The sequence below is a fragment of the Dasypus novemcinctus genome, chromosome 17 (assembly GCF_030445035.2).
Source record: "Dasypus novemcinctus isolate mDasNov1 chromosome 17, mDasNov1.1.hap2, whole genome shotgun sequence".
Taxonomy (NCBI): Eukaryota; Metazoa; Chordata; class Mammalia; order Cingulata; family Dasypodidae; genus Dasypus; species Dasypus novemcinctus.
In genome coordinates, this window is record NC_080689.1 from 19,765,344 (window position 1) to 19,783,443 (window position 18,100).

The following is an 18,100-nucleotide window of genomic DNA, read 5'->3' on the forward strand; positions in this document are numbered from 1 at the left end:
TACCAATACAAAAATATCAGAAATGGGTTAGCTTTCATAAAAGGAATTTTATTTGGGGGTAAAAGCTTACAGTTCTGAAGATGTGAAAATGTCCAAATCAGGGCATCATCAGAGATGCTTTCTCACCAAATGTTGGCTGCTAGAAGATCCTGAAGTACTGCCACGTGACCAGTCTGCCAGTCTCTCTCTACTTTCTCCTCAAGCTCAGCTGTGGGTCATCAGGCATCTCTCCCTGGGCATCATCTCCTTGAAACTTTTCCTGAGCGTCATCTCCTTTAGGCTTTTGGAGCTTCTTTGTATTTCTGCAGCTGTATGCAATGTGGAGTCCTTTCTTTCACATAGTAGGGTCAAAATGGCAGAACTTCCTTTCTTTGTATCTCTTCTCTCTCTTTGTGTATGTTCTCAGTTTATTTTTTTTAAAGATTTATTTATTTAATTTCCCCCCCTCCCCTGGTTGTCTGTTTTCTGTGTCTATTTGCTGCGTCTTGTTTCTTTGTCCGCTTCTGTTGTCATCAGCGGCATGGGAAGTGTGGGCGGCGCCATTCCTGGGCAGGCTGCACTTTCTCTCATGCTGGGCGGCTCTCCTTATGGGGCGCACTCCTTGTGCGTGGGACTCCCCTACGCGGGGGATACCCCTGCGTGGCAGGGCACACCTTGTGCGCATCAGCACTGCACGTGGGCCACCTCCACACGGGTCAAGGAGGCCCGGGGTTTGAACCGCGGACCTCCCATGTGGTAGATGGACGCCCTAACCACTGGGCCAAGTCCGTTTCCCTGTTTTCAGTTTATATAAGACCCAGTGAGAGGGCGGAGGCCAACCTGGGTCACACCTTATGCAGTCCAGTCAAAAGCCCTAAAGCAAACTAAGCAAGTGATCTTATTAAAGGTCCCTTAACTGAATTTAGTGCAATCAAAGAAGTCCACACTCTTAGGAATGGATTAGTTCAAGAGCTGTTCTTTTCAGGGATTCACAAAATTCAAGCTGTCACCGTGGGTATTACTTCTGTTTAATGGTGTAACACGCTGTATTGAGTCTGACTGCACAATGAAAAATTTGCCCGAAACCACTGCTCTTCATTGTGTGGATTTGCTGTAAGTTGAGGAAGTTTTAGAGGAAGGTTGAATTTGTTAAGCTATGTATCCAGTAATTCTAGACATTCTATAGTGTTATAAATGAGGTAAGAAGTAGTCTGTTCATTTGCTGAGTTGTAGTTGTATAACCTCTAACTTTCTGATTGGTTGTAACCGATCAGTTGTGGTGTAACTGTTTTTTTAATTCATTTTCTTCTTTTAAGAATTCAGGCCTTATTAAAATGGGTCAGTGATTCTGCAAGAGTGGCTGCTATGAAGAGAAGTGGCAGAATGAGCTACATGTGCCCTACTTCTTCAACAATAGAGTATGGTCTTCTAATGCCATCTCCTTCTCATTTGCACTGTGTAGCAGCAATTCTGTGGCATAGTTACGAACTACTCGTAGAGTATGATTTACCAGCACTGCTAGACCGAGAGCTCTTTGAGTAAGTATTATTTGTGAAATTATGTTTGTTTTCAATACTAGATCTCATCAGGTTTTCATTTGATGATAAAACATAGTATTTCACTTGCCTATTGGAATGAAAAGAATATATTGAAAGTAGTGGTTATATATACTTAAGTATTATTTTGAAATGTCATGCAAATTTAATTTATCATCCTGTTTTAAGAAAATATATTAGTAGTCCTACTATTTCTCATTTTCCCCACTAAAATTACAATGCTTAATGTATATATTCCTACAATTTATAGTGTGTGTTTTCACTTGCAAATTTACCCACCAGATTGTTTTTTCCTTAATGTGCAATGATGGAGGTTATCCAAGCTAGAAAAACTGAAAGATATAATATTTTCTAGATAGTTTTTAGTATTCCTTTCTTTTTTTTTTTTTTTTTTCCTAAAGATTTATTTATTTATTTTAATTCCCCCCCCTCCCCTGGTTGTCTGTTCTTGGTGTCTATTTGCTGCGTCTTGTTTCTTTGTCCGCTTCTGTTGTCGTCAGCGGCACGGGAAGTGTGGGCGGCGCCATTCCTGGGCAGGCTGCTCTTTCTTTTCACGCTGGGCGGCTCTCCTCACGGGCGCACTCCTTGCACGTGGGGCTCCCCCCACGCGGGGGACACCCTTGCGTGGCACGGCACTCCTTGCGCGCATCAGCACTGCGCATGGCCAGCTCCACACGGGTCAAGGAGGCCCGGGGTTTGAACCGCGGACCTCCCATATGGTAGACGGACGCCCTAACCACTGGGCCAAAGTCCGTTTCCCTCTTTCTTTTTTTAAGTATTGTATTTTTAATATGTAGTTTATACTTAGCGATACATTTTCACCATACTCAGCTAAGACTTTGCTGAACTTACTGCCTGATAACTGCTAAATCTTAAGTAAAATGTTATATTATTCTGAAGAGTTCCATGACTCATAAATGTGTAGGGAGTGCTTTTTGTTCTCTAGTCTATCATCAGATATCTGTCCCTACTACTTGGCATAATCTGTGACTTAGTGAAACTCAGTAATGGTTTTTGATTTGCAAACCTGAATTTAAACCATTAATCACACCAAACTAAAACATTTCTTTGATATAACTTTTTTTTTACATGACTTTTTTTAACATGACTTTTTAGAGGTCAATCAGAGAATGGTAGAAATGGACTAAAATAGAAGTCGCTTGATTTTCTTTACTCTTTTTACAGGTCTAAATTAATTCCCAACCTACCTAAATTCTGTTGTGTGTTTTTTTTTAAACATTGTATGTTTTATTTTAAAAATTTTATTTAAATTTGTCATCATAAATCTGTTATATTTTATACATTTGATATCAAGTAAAAATGGATTGATGTTTCAGACATTTCTTTTTTGTTTGCAAATCTCATAAAGCATTGGCTCCAAAATTCTAAATTTTTAAAATAATGTAAATCATAAGTAGTTCTCCTTAAATTTTAAATTGCCAGATCGTATTATTTAACATCAAATTAACTATAATTTCTGCCATAGTATAGTTCTCTAATAGAAATATTTGGAACAATGAATTCTTTCTTAGAAGCTGTATTCTTAATGATTATCAACATGTTATATTTTATTTCTCTAGGTTACTTTTTAATTGGTCCATGTCTCTTCCCTGCAATATGGTTTTGAAGAAAGCTGTTGATAGTCTACTTTGCTCGATGTGTCACATACACCCAAATTATTTTTCTCTGCTCATGGGCTGGATGGGAATTATTCCACCCCCATTGCAGTGTCACCACAGACTGTCCATGACAGATGACAGCAAAAAGCAGGATCTTAGTTCATCTTTAACAGATGACTCTAAAAATGCACAAGCACCTCTCACACTAACTGAATCACATTTAGCTACCCTTGCTTCCTCTTCTCAATCCCCAGAAGCTATCAAACAATTATTAGACTCAGGTTTGCCCTCTCTTCTTGTGAGGAGTCTGGCTAGTTTCTGCTTTAGCCACATTGCTTACTCAGAAAGCATTGCTCAGTCAATCGATACTTCCCAGGACAAACTCAGGCGGCATCACGTTCCACAGCAATGCAGTAAGATGCCTGTCACAGCAGACCTGGTTGCTCCTATTCTTAGGTTTTTGACAGAAGTTGGCAGTAGCCACATTATGAAAGACTGGCTCGGTGGTTCTGAAGTCAATCCACTATGGACAGCACTTCTTTTTTTATTGTGTCACTCTGGGTCCACTTCTGGAGGACATAATTTAGGTACACAACAGACCAGTGCAAGATCAGCTACTCTTTCTTCAGCTGCCACAACGGGATTGACCACTCAACAGCGAACAGCAATTGAGAATGCAACTGTTGCATTCTTTCTGCAGTGCATTTCATGCCACCCTAATAATCAAAAGCTGATGGCACAGGTAAGAAAATAAAAACTGATTTATGTTTTAGAAAGTTCATTATTTTTTACATGCTATCACACAGCACTGTTATTAGGTGAGGGAGAGGCATGAATTAAGGCAGTGTAATGCTGAAGTTGAGAATGTGGGTGCATTTAATGATCTTAGTTTTAAACCAAAATTAAAATAAAGTGCTGGATATCTACTCCAGCCTCCCCTTAATATATGATGTCACATAAGTCAGTTATTCTTTTTGATGAGATGATGGGCAAATCATAGGTAACCTAGGCATAATTCTTACATTCCTCATTTTTCCTAAACTCCCTCAAATATAAAGAGCAAGCCCCAACGAACAGCACTTCAGCTCTTGGAACCACTTAACAGCAGTATTTTTACCTGCATCGAGGCATTGCATTTTGGTATAACCAGATTGCTACAAATGATGGTTTAGTTTTAATGAAGCAGACATTAGAGTAGGGTTCAGATAGGAGACATCTGATAAATCACATAAAAATGTGAAAGATTATTGTAGTAAACTTATGTGAACAAAAATGTTGAAAGCTAGAATTATATAAATATTATTTCTAGTTGCTTTTATGCCAGATTCTGCTCCATTCCAGCTATTGTGACCTTTGGTAAGTTGTTTAACCTATAAAATGGGGTGAGCAGTACCTGACTCAAGGATTTATTGAGAGAATTAATTATTTTAATGTATATAATATACAACATGAGGGAGACATAAAAGACACCAATAAATATTAATTGCCTACTTTTTTGTCTCTTTTTGGATAATGTTTATTCATATCAAACTATTAATATATAGAAGGATAGCTATCATAATTTTAAAAAAATATTAAATGACCCTTTTATTAAGAAGAGCAATTACTGCATATGAGTAATTATTGGGGAAATATACTTAGATCTGTGCTACATATACGTAGTTAAATAGAAGGGCTTAAATTGCCAACTTTAGCCAAAGATATGAATATGGGTATTTGAAAATTTGGTTTATATCTTTGGGTAGCATGAATAAATACTTTGTGTCCCATTGTCTTCTGATTTCTAGTTATCATCTTGCAGCTTCTTGCTAAGATTTTTTTTAAATGGACTTTTTCATAATTTTTTATATTGAAAATGTGTTGAAACTGACTGAAGTTACAAATAAGTTGATTGTTCTGGGTATTCATTATGTGAAAACCTTGTGGTAGTAATTTCTCTTTCCGATAGCAACTTTAAGCTACCTTCTTCTTCAAATACTTTAAGATAAAATAATGTTATTTAATTGCTCATATGATGTATTAAAATATATTTGGTCGACATTTCTAATTCCCTGTTTACTCTTCAAAATAAAACCAGCATATAAATATCGTATTTAACTCTTCAAATCTCTTGCCTTGCCAGGTTCTCTGTGAATTGTTCCAGACATCCCCTCAAAGAGGGAACCTTCCAGCATCTGGGAACATATCTGGGTTTATACGAAGATTATTTTTGCAGTTGATGCTGGAGGATGAGAAAGTGACCATGTTTCTTCAGTCTCCCTGTCCTGTGAGTATAAAACATGTAAATTAAATCTAAATGATTAATTACATGTAAAGTCATTTTATAATTTCCTAACAGAGTTTGAAGTTATTTTGGAGTCTTCTAATTTCTAATATAGCAAACTGAAACTACACCAACCTTTATGCTTAATAACAGACTTAAGAATCTCTTTTAGGATAACTCCATTGCCTAGAATTACCTAAAAGTACCTTACCCTGAATAGTATACGTTGATTTATGGAAAAAAGTGACAAAATTTAAGGTAAAATAGTGCTAATACAAAAATTAACTAACAGATGAATCTCATAACAAATTTGCCACATACAAAAAATATATAAAATAACTCTGTATATTTTATAGACTTTTATTGAATTTTTTTTTGTTTATGCTTTTGAAATTGTTTCATGTTGATATATGTCCCCAAAAGTCATTTATTGATTTCTTTTGAATTAATTTTCAGCTGTACAAAGGTAGAATTAATGCTACAAGCCATGTCATCCAACATCCAATGTATGGAGCAGGCCACAAGTTCCGTACTCTTCATTTGCCAGTCTCTACAACATTGTCAGAAGTTCTCGACAGAGTATCAGGCAAGTCAGATTTAAATATGAATTTTTCTTTAATGTAACTAAGTTATTGTATCAACTCACTCAACAACCATTTGATGACTAGAAAATGTCCAGATAATTTCATAATCTGAAGCATGATAAACCAATCAACTGGATAAAGTGTACAACACAATCAGGCACTTGTTAAATAGTTCTTTTGGTGTGCTGTTGTTGAAATGTGTGTTATATATAGGATTGGAAAGATGGGTGACTGAAAATGTAGGTAAGCCAGGCAGAACCACTAATGGAATTTTCCTATTGTAAAACATCTCGCTGTTTTATAGTAGAGGGATTTCAGATTATTAGGTTGGATGACAGGATTCTGGTTAACAAATATTTTTTAAATCTGGAGAAGAGATGCGTGGTCAAGAGATAAAAATTAAGGCGGTAGAGTTGACTGACCACCTTAATATTTATAGACAATGAAGATAGCAGAAAAACTTTTCTTCCTAGATTTCCTACCTATATTATAGGATATTGCCTTTAAACAACATAAAGATTATTGATAAAGAAAAGCTTTTAATGGCAGAATGCAGATTGACTGTGGATAGTTGAGTTTATTCACCCCTCAAAAATCCTAGTCAATTAGTGAATATTCATTGAGCAGGTATGTTTCTATTGCATACATAAAAGGGGGTACCCAAGTCTTCAAGCAAAGCTGATATCTGAAAGAAGAATAGGAGTATCTCATTTAAAAAGCTAGAGATGTCCATTTATTAATTGGATATTAATTTAATTTAATTTATATTTAATTAATTAAATCTAAAGCTCAGAATAAAAGACTGGGTTAAAGAGATTTGGGAGTTGTTATCATATATACAAGGTAACTGAAATCAAGTGAATGAATATGATAACTGAAAAAATAAAAAGGATACTTTTCCAGTTTTACAGTCACTGCATCTAACACAAGTGTGTGCATACAATTGTAATTCATTCCTCCTTTTTTACAGGTTACACAATAAGATGCCAGAATACTTTTAACACATGTATTAAAAACAGTTTTTGTAATTTTAAAATACCACATAATCCATTAGAGAAACTTTTTTGAAAATTTGATTTTAGAGACTTTTTTCTAAAATAGCTCTGAAATTTGTCTACATGATAAAAAATGAAAAATTAATTAACAATTAAAAGGAAGTGGAGAAGTACACTGAAATTTATTCAATTATTGAGATTTCATCTACTTAATGGAAAGATGAAATATTTATTATAAAATAACTGGAAATGTCAATGTTAATGTTATTCATCTTTATTGTATAAGCATGCTGTTTTCTAAAATAATATATTTAATTTGGAACATTTTACAAAATCTATAAAAATGAATTGATTGCTTTGGAAGGACACTACATCTTAGTGGAATGTTCACACAAAAAGTTTCTGAGCAGTCTTTGAAAATTCATTGAACTTAATCAAACTTCTTAGCAATTCTTTAGTCTTTGAAGAGTTCTATAATCTTTACTCATTTTATGGCATATTTTTACTTGATTTTGCGTGTATATATGAACAAGTATAAAAATAAAGTACTTCAAAATTGTTAGTAATTTTATCTACTCCCTATAGCTTTTTAAAAAAGAAGGTACTGGAATTTGAACCCAGGACCCCATGTGTAAAGCAAGTGCTAAGCCACTGAGCTACACCCCTTCCTTTAACTTTTGGTATCTGTTGAACAGTTGAAATGAGACTGCTAAGATGAACTGCATTTTCCATTTTAATTTTAATGACTTTAAATAACTGCTGTATTAGGATAGGAATAGAGTGTACTGTATTGGAAGACACAGGTCTTGGGCTAATTTTGCTGTGGTAGTGCCCTTCTGAGTACCCTGTTAGGAATTCATTGGGCACTGAGAATATAAATTTATCCAGGCCCTGTGTGAGATTCTGAGATTCTGGGGTTGTTCCCTGTTCTCCATTTGGATAGTACTTTTCCTGACCTTGGGTGGTTTTCTCACATGTATATGTGTACTCAAAGAAGACCCTTTACAGTTCCCTGGAGTTCTCTTGTGTGCAGACCTTTCTTTCCTTGCAATGTGCCCTGTAAATTCTAGCCTGCCTCCTTTTCTCCCTCCACTGTCAGCTCTATATCCTCAACCTAGGGCCACCATGTGGGTTTTGTTGTGTTGTGGCTTGGGAAACTCTCTACAGGCAGTAGGCTGGAACAATCATAGTGCTCACCTCATTTGTTTTGTTTCTCTTAGCACCACTATCCTACCCTGCCTGATGCCTAATGTTTGAAGACTGTTGTTTCATGCATTTTCCCAAATATTTTGTTATTCTAGGTGGAATAATTAATGTGGTGCTTGTAATTCCATCTTGGCCAAAAGTTGAAGTCCAAACCAGTGCAATTTTTAAAAGTAGAGAAAAAAATTTTCTTAGTAATATATTTTATTGTTTGAATGCATTTATTGAGATAATAGATCAAATAAACATGGAAATAGGTTAAACTTCTGATTCTTATCACATAATGATCTTTATGTTTCTTTCCCTGATGACACTATAAATTAATTTTGTGAATTTTGTGTAAATATTTTTGCCACTTTAGGGTACTGGGTTATTTTTGTAAGAAAATAAAATGTATCATTGCATTATGATTAATGTTTACAATTTCACAAGAACAGGGACTGTCTAAAACTAATAAGTGGTTAGGAAGATGCCCTGGAAATTGAGATCACTAGAATGCGTTCAGATCATCGAAAATGTAACACAGGAGATATTACAAAAGAAGTTTTATTATTTGATAGTCTCACTTTTTAAAATTATACAAAACTTTGGATCATAAGTTTGGTAAATTAGAAAAACGAAAAGAAAATCTGTATCAAGCATATCCCTACAGTGAAAAAAAATCCCTCCTATCAAAACATTTCATCCAGCCTTTTGAATTTTTAATCAACAAATGATAAACCCATTAATTTTATGATTTGTAATGCATGCTATAAGCCAGTGTAATGGAAAAAATAGTAATTCAGTGAGTAATAACTGTCTGTGAAAGGCCCTTGTGTTCATTTTAAGATTGTAGTAAAACATTAGTAAATTATCTAAGATGCCTAAGAAAACGAAAATAGTAAAACAGAAATCACTGGTATTTAAATGTGTTTCTTTATAGTCCCATTTGTAGCAGTAGTAGAAGTCTAGCAAGTTTGAATCCCATATTTGCCATTTACGGTTTGTGTCAGTAGCCTCTCTAGGCCTGAGTTACCTCATTTTGAAATACCACTCTTTTTTTTTTTTTTTTTTAAGATTTATTTATTTTTATTTATTTCACTCCCCTTCCCCTCGCCCCAGTTGTCTGTTCTCTGTGTCCATTTGCTGCATGTTCTTTTTGTCTGCTTCTGCTTTTGTCAGCAGCATGGGAAACTGTGTTTCATTTTGTTCTGTCATCTTGCTGCATCAGCTCTCCGTGTGTGTGGTGCCATTCCTGGGCAGGCTGAAATTTCTTTTGCACTGGGCAGCTCTCCTTACCCGGCACACTCCTTGTGCATGGGGCTCCCCTACGCAGCACGGCACTCCTTGCGCACATTAGCACTGCACGTGGGCCAGCTCCACACAGGTCAGGGAGGCCCGGGGTTTGAACCACAGACCTCCCATGTGGTAGACAAGACGCCCTATCCACTGGGCCAAGTCTGCTTCCCTACCATTCTTTCTTGATAGGCATACCGTGAGGACCAAATTAGATGTAGGTATCAGCCACATTGCCCTGTGCCTAAAATAAAGCAAGTTTTTGGTTATAGTGATTTTTCATTGCCCCTAGAGTTAGTATTATTCTAATATGTAATATTCCCTGGGGATTAGAATTTACCTATCCCAATTCAAGAACAGTGGTGAGTCTCTTTAATTGATATCATCAAGAATTGAATGTCAGGCATTACCTTGTAATGTTTCTTCTTAATCCACTTACATTGCTTCTGTTTTAGTAATACTATAATCTTCCCATGAAGTATTTATTGTTTCCCTTCTTAGTTTTGAAAAGGCACTGTGTTTTAGGTGATACTTTCTTGCAGATACTCCAAGTATCACAGCTAAACTAATTAATGAACAGAAAGATGACAAAGAGAAGAAAAACCATGAAGAAAAAGAAAAAGTTAAGGCAGAAAATGGATTTCAGGACAATTACAGTGTTGTTGTTGCCTCTGGTATGTTTTCTGTTTTTTTATCATTTTGATTTTGTTTGATTTCTATAAAATATAGCACGCTTTTGAATTTCATGTAATAAAATGACTTGTAATGATGGCTTATTTTAGTATTAGATGTAAATATATTGCACCAGAAATTCGTTATGATTTTATACTAGAATTATTACTTTATAACTCACACTTATTTCGTCAGATATTGAACATATGTGAATATTTTAGGAATTCCATTAAAGCTTGACAGTATACAGAGAATTATGCTCTTATAAGTCCATTGACTGTTAAGGCATTTTAAAAAAAAACTCTGTTTAAAAAAGCAAAAGATCAAACTGAGAAAGTATTCACTATTTTCTTTTGCAGTGAGTTCCTTTTATAAAATTAGAAAATATAAATAATTTTTAAAAATTGGTTAGAAATGGGTTTTTAACCATTAGGTGAGAGAAGAAGAAATGTCACGTATTATTTCCTTAAAGTATTTTAGTTCAAAAGAGAAGGCTCAGCATCCATAACCATATTCTTCAATTAGGTGCCTAATAAGAGACATTTGTGTTGCTATAATCTGTTTTGTCTCTGATAAAATTAAGAATGAAAGTTCTTTCATGTTCATGTATAAACTACAACTAGTAAATGGATGGTAACATATACCTTAGACATTATAGCAGCTAGCAACATTTCTTAGTTTCTTGAAAAGTAATTACAAATGTAAAGCAAAATTTATAGTGTGTCATGAAGGACAAATAGAGTTGAGAGATTAGATATTAGACTGGAAGAAACATTTCTAACTCTTGACATAGTTAGGAATGTTGTGCTTTATATTAAAATATCTTAAACACATGTATTTACTTCATATAGTGTGTTAGCTACATAGAATCTTATTGATTCTTTTCTTTTAGGACTGAAATCCCAATCTAAACGTGCTGTGTCTGCTACACCACCTCGCCCACCATCAAGGAGAGGAAGGACAATGCCTGATAAAATAGGAAGTGCTTCTTCAGGAGCAGAGACTGCCAACAAAATAATTACTGTCCCAGTGTTTCATTTATTTCACAAACTTTTAGCAGGTAATCTTCACGATGAAAACAAATCTAAGAAATTTTAATATTTTGCAACAGTTCAAATCATAAATGTAATCACAACTCTCAGTTTAATCAGTCTTTTAGTACTACACGACAACATATAGGCATGTAATATCATAATATCATATAAAACCAGCAAAATATATGTTGAGTCATTTAATAAAATTTTTAAAATTTACTGAACTCGAGAATCCTTTTTATAAGCTCTCTTTTTTTTTTTTTTTTTTTTATTTCTCTCCCCTTCCCCTCTTCCCCCAGTTGTCTGTTCTCTGTGTCTATTTGCTGCATCTTCTTTTTCTGCTTCTGTTGTCGTCAGTGGCACAGGAATCTGTGTTTCCCCTTGCTGCATCCTGTTGTGTCATTTCTCCATGTGGGCGGTGCCATTCTTAGGCAGGCTGCACTTTCTTTCGCGCTGGGCGGCTCTCCCTACAGGGCGCACTTCTTGCGCATGGGGCTCCCCTACGCGGGGACACCCCTGCGTGGCACAGCACTCCTTGAGCGCATCAGCACTGGGCATGGGCCAGCTCCACATGGGTCAAGGAGGCCCGGGGTTTGAACTGCGGACCTCCCACATGGTAGACGGACGCCCTAACCACTGCACCAAGTCTGCCGCCTGAATTTCTTTATTCCGTCCTGTTTTTCCTATTGAATATTTTTCACCACGCCAATATTTTTCCTATTTAGTTTAAGCTTCCTGTTTATACTGTGACTTTGAGATTGCATTATGAGATTATCTTATTAAAGTCATTATAGCTGAGCTGTAAAAATTACTAGGATCTTTTCCAGAGGATATTTGCAATCTAAAGAGAGATTTGTTAACAAGAAATTTCACTGATGAGATAAATGAGTTATAGAAACTTGGTCAATATTGTTAATTCCAAGACAAGTGAGAACCTGAAAAAGGAGTATTCTGAATTTAAGATTATAAAGTTGCATATTTCCTGTTACATGCACTACCTAGATTTTGCTGTCAATGTGCCATAAAAATGATCAAGAGTTATAAATTTATCTATTTACAATGGTAACCAGCCATGCCCATTCATTTACATATTGCCTGTAGCTGCTTCAGGCTAAAACTGTAGCGTTAGTAGTTGCAACAGAGATCATAGCTCAAAATAAATACTACCTAATCCTTTATGGAAAAAGTTTGCCAATGCCATATTTATAAAAATGTCTTTTGTTTTGTTTCTATTGCCCATGACTCAAAAGACCTTGGTGGGATTTGGTTAGTGACTGAATAACACTGTACAGACATTATTTTTCATACATGTCAGAAATAAATTCATTGGCAATGACCGTCAACAGACTGAATTTTTTCATACAATCATAAGTTAAGGAATTGCTTATGTTTTAATAAAATTCAGACTATCCTGCCATATTTATTATAGAATTCATTTATGATACTATTAAACAAATGTAAATAATCATTGAGGGATGTGAAGACACTAAAATATTCAGTGTATTTTCGTGTTTATGTAAGTCCATATCATATTTTATATAAATTGTTCTTAAGTGTTTTTAAGACAAAATCTTTTTGTTCATGGTGGAATGTCAAAATTCTATGTATTGTAAGGTTGGACTACTTGAAAAATGATAAATAAAATGAATAGAGCATGAAAAAAAAAAGAAATTCAATTTGTGAAAATTATCATGGGCTAATTTTAAATAGTTTTGAAATTGGTGTCAGAATCAAACTTTTGCTGGTAATTTAGTAAATATTTAAATAAGTAATTGAGTAGATTGAACCAAGTACATATCTCCTCCTTGGATTCCAAGTTTAATTTAGTTATGTCATTTTCAGGCCAGCCATTGCCAGCTGAAATGACACTGGCCCAGCTTTTAACTCTCCTATATGACCGAAAACTTCCTCAAGGTTACCGCTCAATAGATTTAACTGTTAAATTAGGATCAAGAGTTATCACAGACCCAAGTCTGTCGAAAACAGATTCTTTTAAAAGGCTACACACTGAAAAAGGTATGTGCATGATACTCCATTAAACCTATATTATGTTATATGAGGAGGTAGGGATTGTATAGCTAATGACTTACCTGATCTGTGTTTTTTTATTGCATCAACTTAATAAGATATCATTTTTCTTCATGACCATAAAAATTGTTGTTATTTCTGCTGGAAATTAAGTCTTTAATTCTTTTAAGAGCTAAGCTGAGCTGTCGGGTCCAAAAAGTAAGACAAGTCAAAATCAGAGCAACAGCCAAGCCTTTAATTACTTAAGTAATTAAATTAACAGTAAAAGCAATAGTCTAACCTAGAGAAAGTGCTGGCTCCTCTTATTCCATTTTTCCCTAAAAAATGGCACCTCCAGGCAAGGGTCAGAAGGAATCCTTGAACAAATGCTTCTGCTGTTTTAAGGACACAGAAACAGGTGGAAGGGAAAAGGACAGGGTTAGGATTAGAAAAATACTGATAGTGGAAAAGTGTCTTCAGGGTCTCCCCCTCACCTCTAATAAGGTGGTCTCAGTGCAGGTGTCTGAGGATGGCTTCAACCTAGGAATGCAGATGGAACTACCTTCAGAGATGGCAGTGTACTAGCTGTGCACCAATTCTGTATGGGGAGGGCAGCTTTCCCTTTTGAAGTCTGGTAGTTAGATGCTTTGTTCCTGCCTTTAAAATCATGCATTAATGTATAACCAGGAGCCACACTGCAAATTCCTCTTAAAACATCCCTTACGTTACGAGTGTGCTTTTCAAGTGAGAACCCCAATTTAGAATTTAGAATTTACTGATAATTAATATTGAGTGGTATATTCATTCTTTATAAAGGTTTTTTTCTTCAAACAGAATTGGGTTATACGTTTTAAAAATTTTTTACTTAAATATTCTAGTAAATATTTTAAATGTATATTTTATATTGGCTATTTATCATGTATATAATAAAATTGATCTCTTCTCCAATTGTTTAAAGATAGTTTGTTTCCAACTTTTCACTATTATAAATGATATATATAAGTAATGACTTTCATAGTCTGAAAGTCTAAAGTTTTAACTTTCTATTTTTCTCGTGATTAAAGTTCATTCTTTAATTACCGGCCTTTTGTATTCTTCAGTAAATTTTAGTAAATTTCCTGTAAGAGAAATCTTTATTCATATTTTTCCTAATTGGAAACTTTAGATCAGATATTAATATTATCTATGTCCAAGGACTTTTACTAATTTTAACATAGACTATAAGTTAAAACTATACCCCAAAGAACACTACCTCTCAAACTTTAATATCCTTACAAATCACCTACAAAACCTCGTTAAAAATGCAGATTCTTATTTGGTGGGTCTGAGGTGGGGCTTAAGATTCTACATTTCTTTACAGGCCCTCAAGCAATGTTAATGCTGTTGGTTCGTGCCCACCTTTTAAGTAGCAAAACTATAGAAGGCAACATTAGAAGTCGTATAAAGCTTTCTATAGCGTCTAGCCTATACCTGAGTAACTTTTATGATACCCAGGCTCTTTTATTGAGGAGAGAGATGATAATGGTATCTGCTTTTTTAAAACGAAAGAGTATTTAATTTATTCTTCTAGATCATGGAGACTTACTTGGTAGCTGTCCAGAAGATGAAGCTCTCACTCCAAGTGATGAATGTATGGAAGGGATATTAGATGAGTCTTTACTTGAAACATGTCCCATTCAATCACCATTACAAGTTTTTGCAGGATTGGGTGGACTGGCTCTTATTGCAGAAAGACTACCCATGCTCTATCCAGAAGTAATTCAACAGGTAAGTTAAGATTCCTAATGTAAATATATTATTCTGTAGTGAAGCCCTTTATCCATTATGTTTTATTTGTTTGTTTTAATTGTATTAACCTTCTAGAAATATCCTTTCTGTTACTATCATTGAGTGTTGTATACATTTTTCAAAGGTCAGTCTGTACAGAGTTTCATGAGAAGTTGGTTACTGAAGAAATGTTGAAGAAAAAGCAAAGTTGCATTTACCTTGATTTCATGGTTATCACACTGTAATATTGCCATTTCTGTGCATCTTCCAATGTGATATTAATTTTGGATGATACTGGAATTGGAGAATGAGATAATAATATATGCTACTATCTAAGTTTTTGTCTTTTTTTCCTTAACTTTGTTTTTATTTTTAAGACATATTACTGTAACCTAATCACCTGTTCATTATCTTGCTATCATTGTTGTATGTACTTTCCATGCCTTTTTTTTTATCCCATCACTAATGGGAGGGATGTGGTTCATGGAGTTGCAAATACAAAGCACTTTGTTAAATGTGTAGGGGAATTATTCTCTTTAATTTCATATACTTAGATATATATGCCTACTCAGAAAATGGTTAAATTGCTTATCTGTTACTCAAAAAAAAAAAAAAGTTTTTTTTTTAAACAGTAAAAGTTAAAAGCAGTAACTACAGTTTATTGAGCATTTACCATTCCCTTTCACTTTTCAGGATCACACTATCCTTTCCCCATTTTACAGATGGGAAAATTGAGGATTAGAGGAAAAAATACCTACATACCCAGCAGGCAAGAGGCAGATGCTGGGTATGAAGCCAGATATTGGACTGACTTAAGTCAAAGCTTATGTCCTAAATGAGTGTTCCCCAACTGTGGCTGTGTTATGGAATTGTTAGAGGAGCTTATTAAATTCCAGTGTCCAGGCCACCTCTCTAGACCAATTAAATCCAAATTTCTAAAGAAAGGGAGAGAGGGCCAAATATCAATATATATATATTTTTTAATCCTTCAGATAACTTAAAATGTGCAGCCATGTTTAAGAACAACTCTTCTAGTCATATACATCAGGCATGTTGTCCTTCCATGTTGTGTTAGGTTCTGAATGCTACTGTAACACATTACCACTGTTGAGTTGTTGCGTTGAAACAACACACATTTCTTATCTTATAGTTCTTCATGTCAGAAGTCCAGAATGCATCCCACTGAACTAAAATCAAGGCATTGGCAGGACTGTGTTCCTTCTGATGGCTCCAGGAAAGAATTCTTTTCCCTTGCCTTTTCCACCTTCTAGAGGTTGCCCATATTCCTTATCTTGTGATATCCTTCCTTATTCTTCAAAACCAGCAACACTGGGTCAAATCCTTCTCATGTTTCATTTCTTTGGGTTCTCTTTCTTTCTGACTCCCTTTTCCACTTTTTTATTTTCAGCTTTTTTTTTTAAATTAGAAAAGCTGATGGTTATGGAAAGATCATTGTTCCCTTATAACTGCCCCCGTTTTTTAACGTTTTGCATTAGTGTGCTACCTTTGTTACAATTGATGAGGAAATACTATAGTTTGCATTACTATTCTTAATAGAATAAGAGATTGAATTAGTATACAGAAATCTCCCAAAAAAGAAAAGTGTAGGACCATATGGCTTCACTGGTGAATTTTCCCAAAAATTCAAAGAAGAATTAACACCATTGCATTTCAAACTCTTCCAAAAAAGTGAAGAGGAGGGAACACTTCTGAACTCATTGAATGTATGAGGACTGTATCACCCTAATATCAAAGCCAGGTAAAGATACCAAAAGAAAATAAAATTACACACCCAAAATCCTGATAATATAGTCAATAAAATACTAACAAACTGAATCTTTCAGAGCAATAAAAGAATTATACCCCTATGATAAAATGGGATTTATCATTTTATGCAAGAGTAGTTCAACATTATGTTAATTACAACTAATGTAAATTTAATTAAAATTAATGTAATACACTACATTAATAGGTGAAGGAAAAACACCACATGATCATCTCAATAGACATAAAAAAGATTTAACAAATTCTAGCACCCCTTCTTGATAAAAATCCTTATACAACTAGGAATAGAAGGAAATTCCTCAATGTGATTAAGGGAAGATATGAAAAACCCACAGTTAACATCTGAAAAGAGGTAACCATAGATTAGGGGAGCCCTGATTTCTTCACATAAGGAATTTTACACATTCCTGGGCTGGTTCCTGAATTATACGTATATAGGGGTCTTGAAGAAAAGTGAGATCTGGAAGGCTGAAAAAGCTGTTCAGGGATTTCAGCTGCTCTCCATCACAGAGGAGATGGGTTTGTAGTTCTAATCATTCTAAATTAGAGAAAAATGTTGGGTGTTTCTTGTTTGGAGCATGTTGCTGCATAGTGTGTCATGGAAACACAGGCTCAGGCACAACAAAGATTTTACTTTACACAGCATAATGGGCCCAAAAGAGCAGGGGAAGAGGTCTCATCATGTCTGGTCCCCTGGGGAGGAAAACTGCTCAGCTCAGGATCAGTGGATGGTAGCTCTGCATGCCCTACTTTGTGTCAGAGATGAGGGACACCTGTGCTACCTGAGTATTGGATTTTTACACCCCAGGGGATAGGGAGCTACCACTGAGCAAAAAGAACTAACCAAGCAATCTTTGTGCAGAGTTTCCACCCTGGCAAGCAGTTGGTGCCCCAGGTTCCCAGTTTTGGGTTCATGGTACAGTTAGACCGTTCCATTTCTGGGTAGCTGGTGTTTATGGTTGAAATCTCCCACAGACTGCTTGCAGTTTTTGTGAAATGCAAATACCTGCAATACACAAGCAACAGGGGGAAAAGGTGGTGGTGGTGGTATGTGGGGTGGGGGTGGGACTGAGAAATTCAAATGAGCCACATGTTAAGAATAAAGATTATGTCCCAGTACTAAGGGATTCCCTTGGAAAATAAAGACAAAATCAAGGTAGACTCTTCCAGTAGTACACTAAAAACTAAAAGCCTACATAAGGTCATGGTGATTCACTAGTAATTTAAATGTCTTCTAAAAAAAAAAGAAAAAATTAAAACACACTCCAATGGAAGATTCTATAATCTAAAATTAAAACAATGTTTAATAAACAATGTCTTGGGCATAATTTTACAAAATTAATAGCTTTGTAAAGAAACAA

At 35.2% G+C, this 18,100-nt stretch overlaps 1 protein-coding gene across 19 annotated transcripts in view; it reads left to right on the forward strand.

Annotated features, from left to right (window-relative positions):
* BIRC6 (baculoviral IAP repeat containing 6) overlaps positions 1-18,100 on the forward strand; it is a 285,301-nt gene that overhangs the window by 177,278 nt on the left and 89,923 nt on the right. For all 19 annotated transcript variants that reach the window (XR_011646085.1, XR_009181110.2, XM_058278359.2 and 16 more), the window contains exons 54-61: positions 1,296-1,517; positions 3,116-3,896; positions 5,277-5,420; positions 5,874-6,003; positions 10,017-10,148; positions 11,039-11,206; positions 13,023-13,196; positions 14,758-14,954. Coding sequence is in view for 17 of the 19 variants with exons in the window: in XM_058278359.2 (XP_058134342.1) it covers positions 1,296-1,517; positions 3,116-3,896; positions 5,277-5,420; positions 5,874-6,003; positions 10,017-10,148; positions 11,039-11,206; positions 13,023-13,196; positions 14,758-14,954 (1,948 nt within the window). In the remaining 2 variants the exon portion in view is untranslated. The remainder of the gene's footprint in view (positions 1-1,295; positions 1,518-3,115; positions 3,897-5,276; positions 5,421-5,873; positions 6,004-10,016; positions 10,149-11,038; positions 11,207-13,022; positions 13,197-14,757; positions 14,955-18,100) is intronic.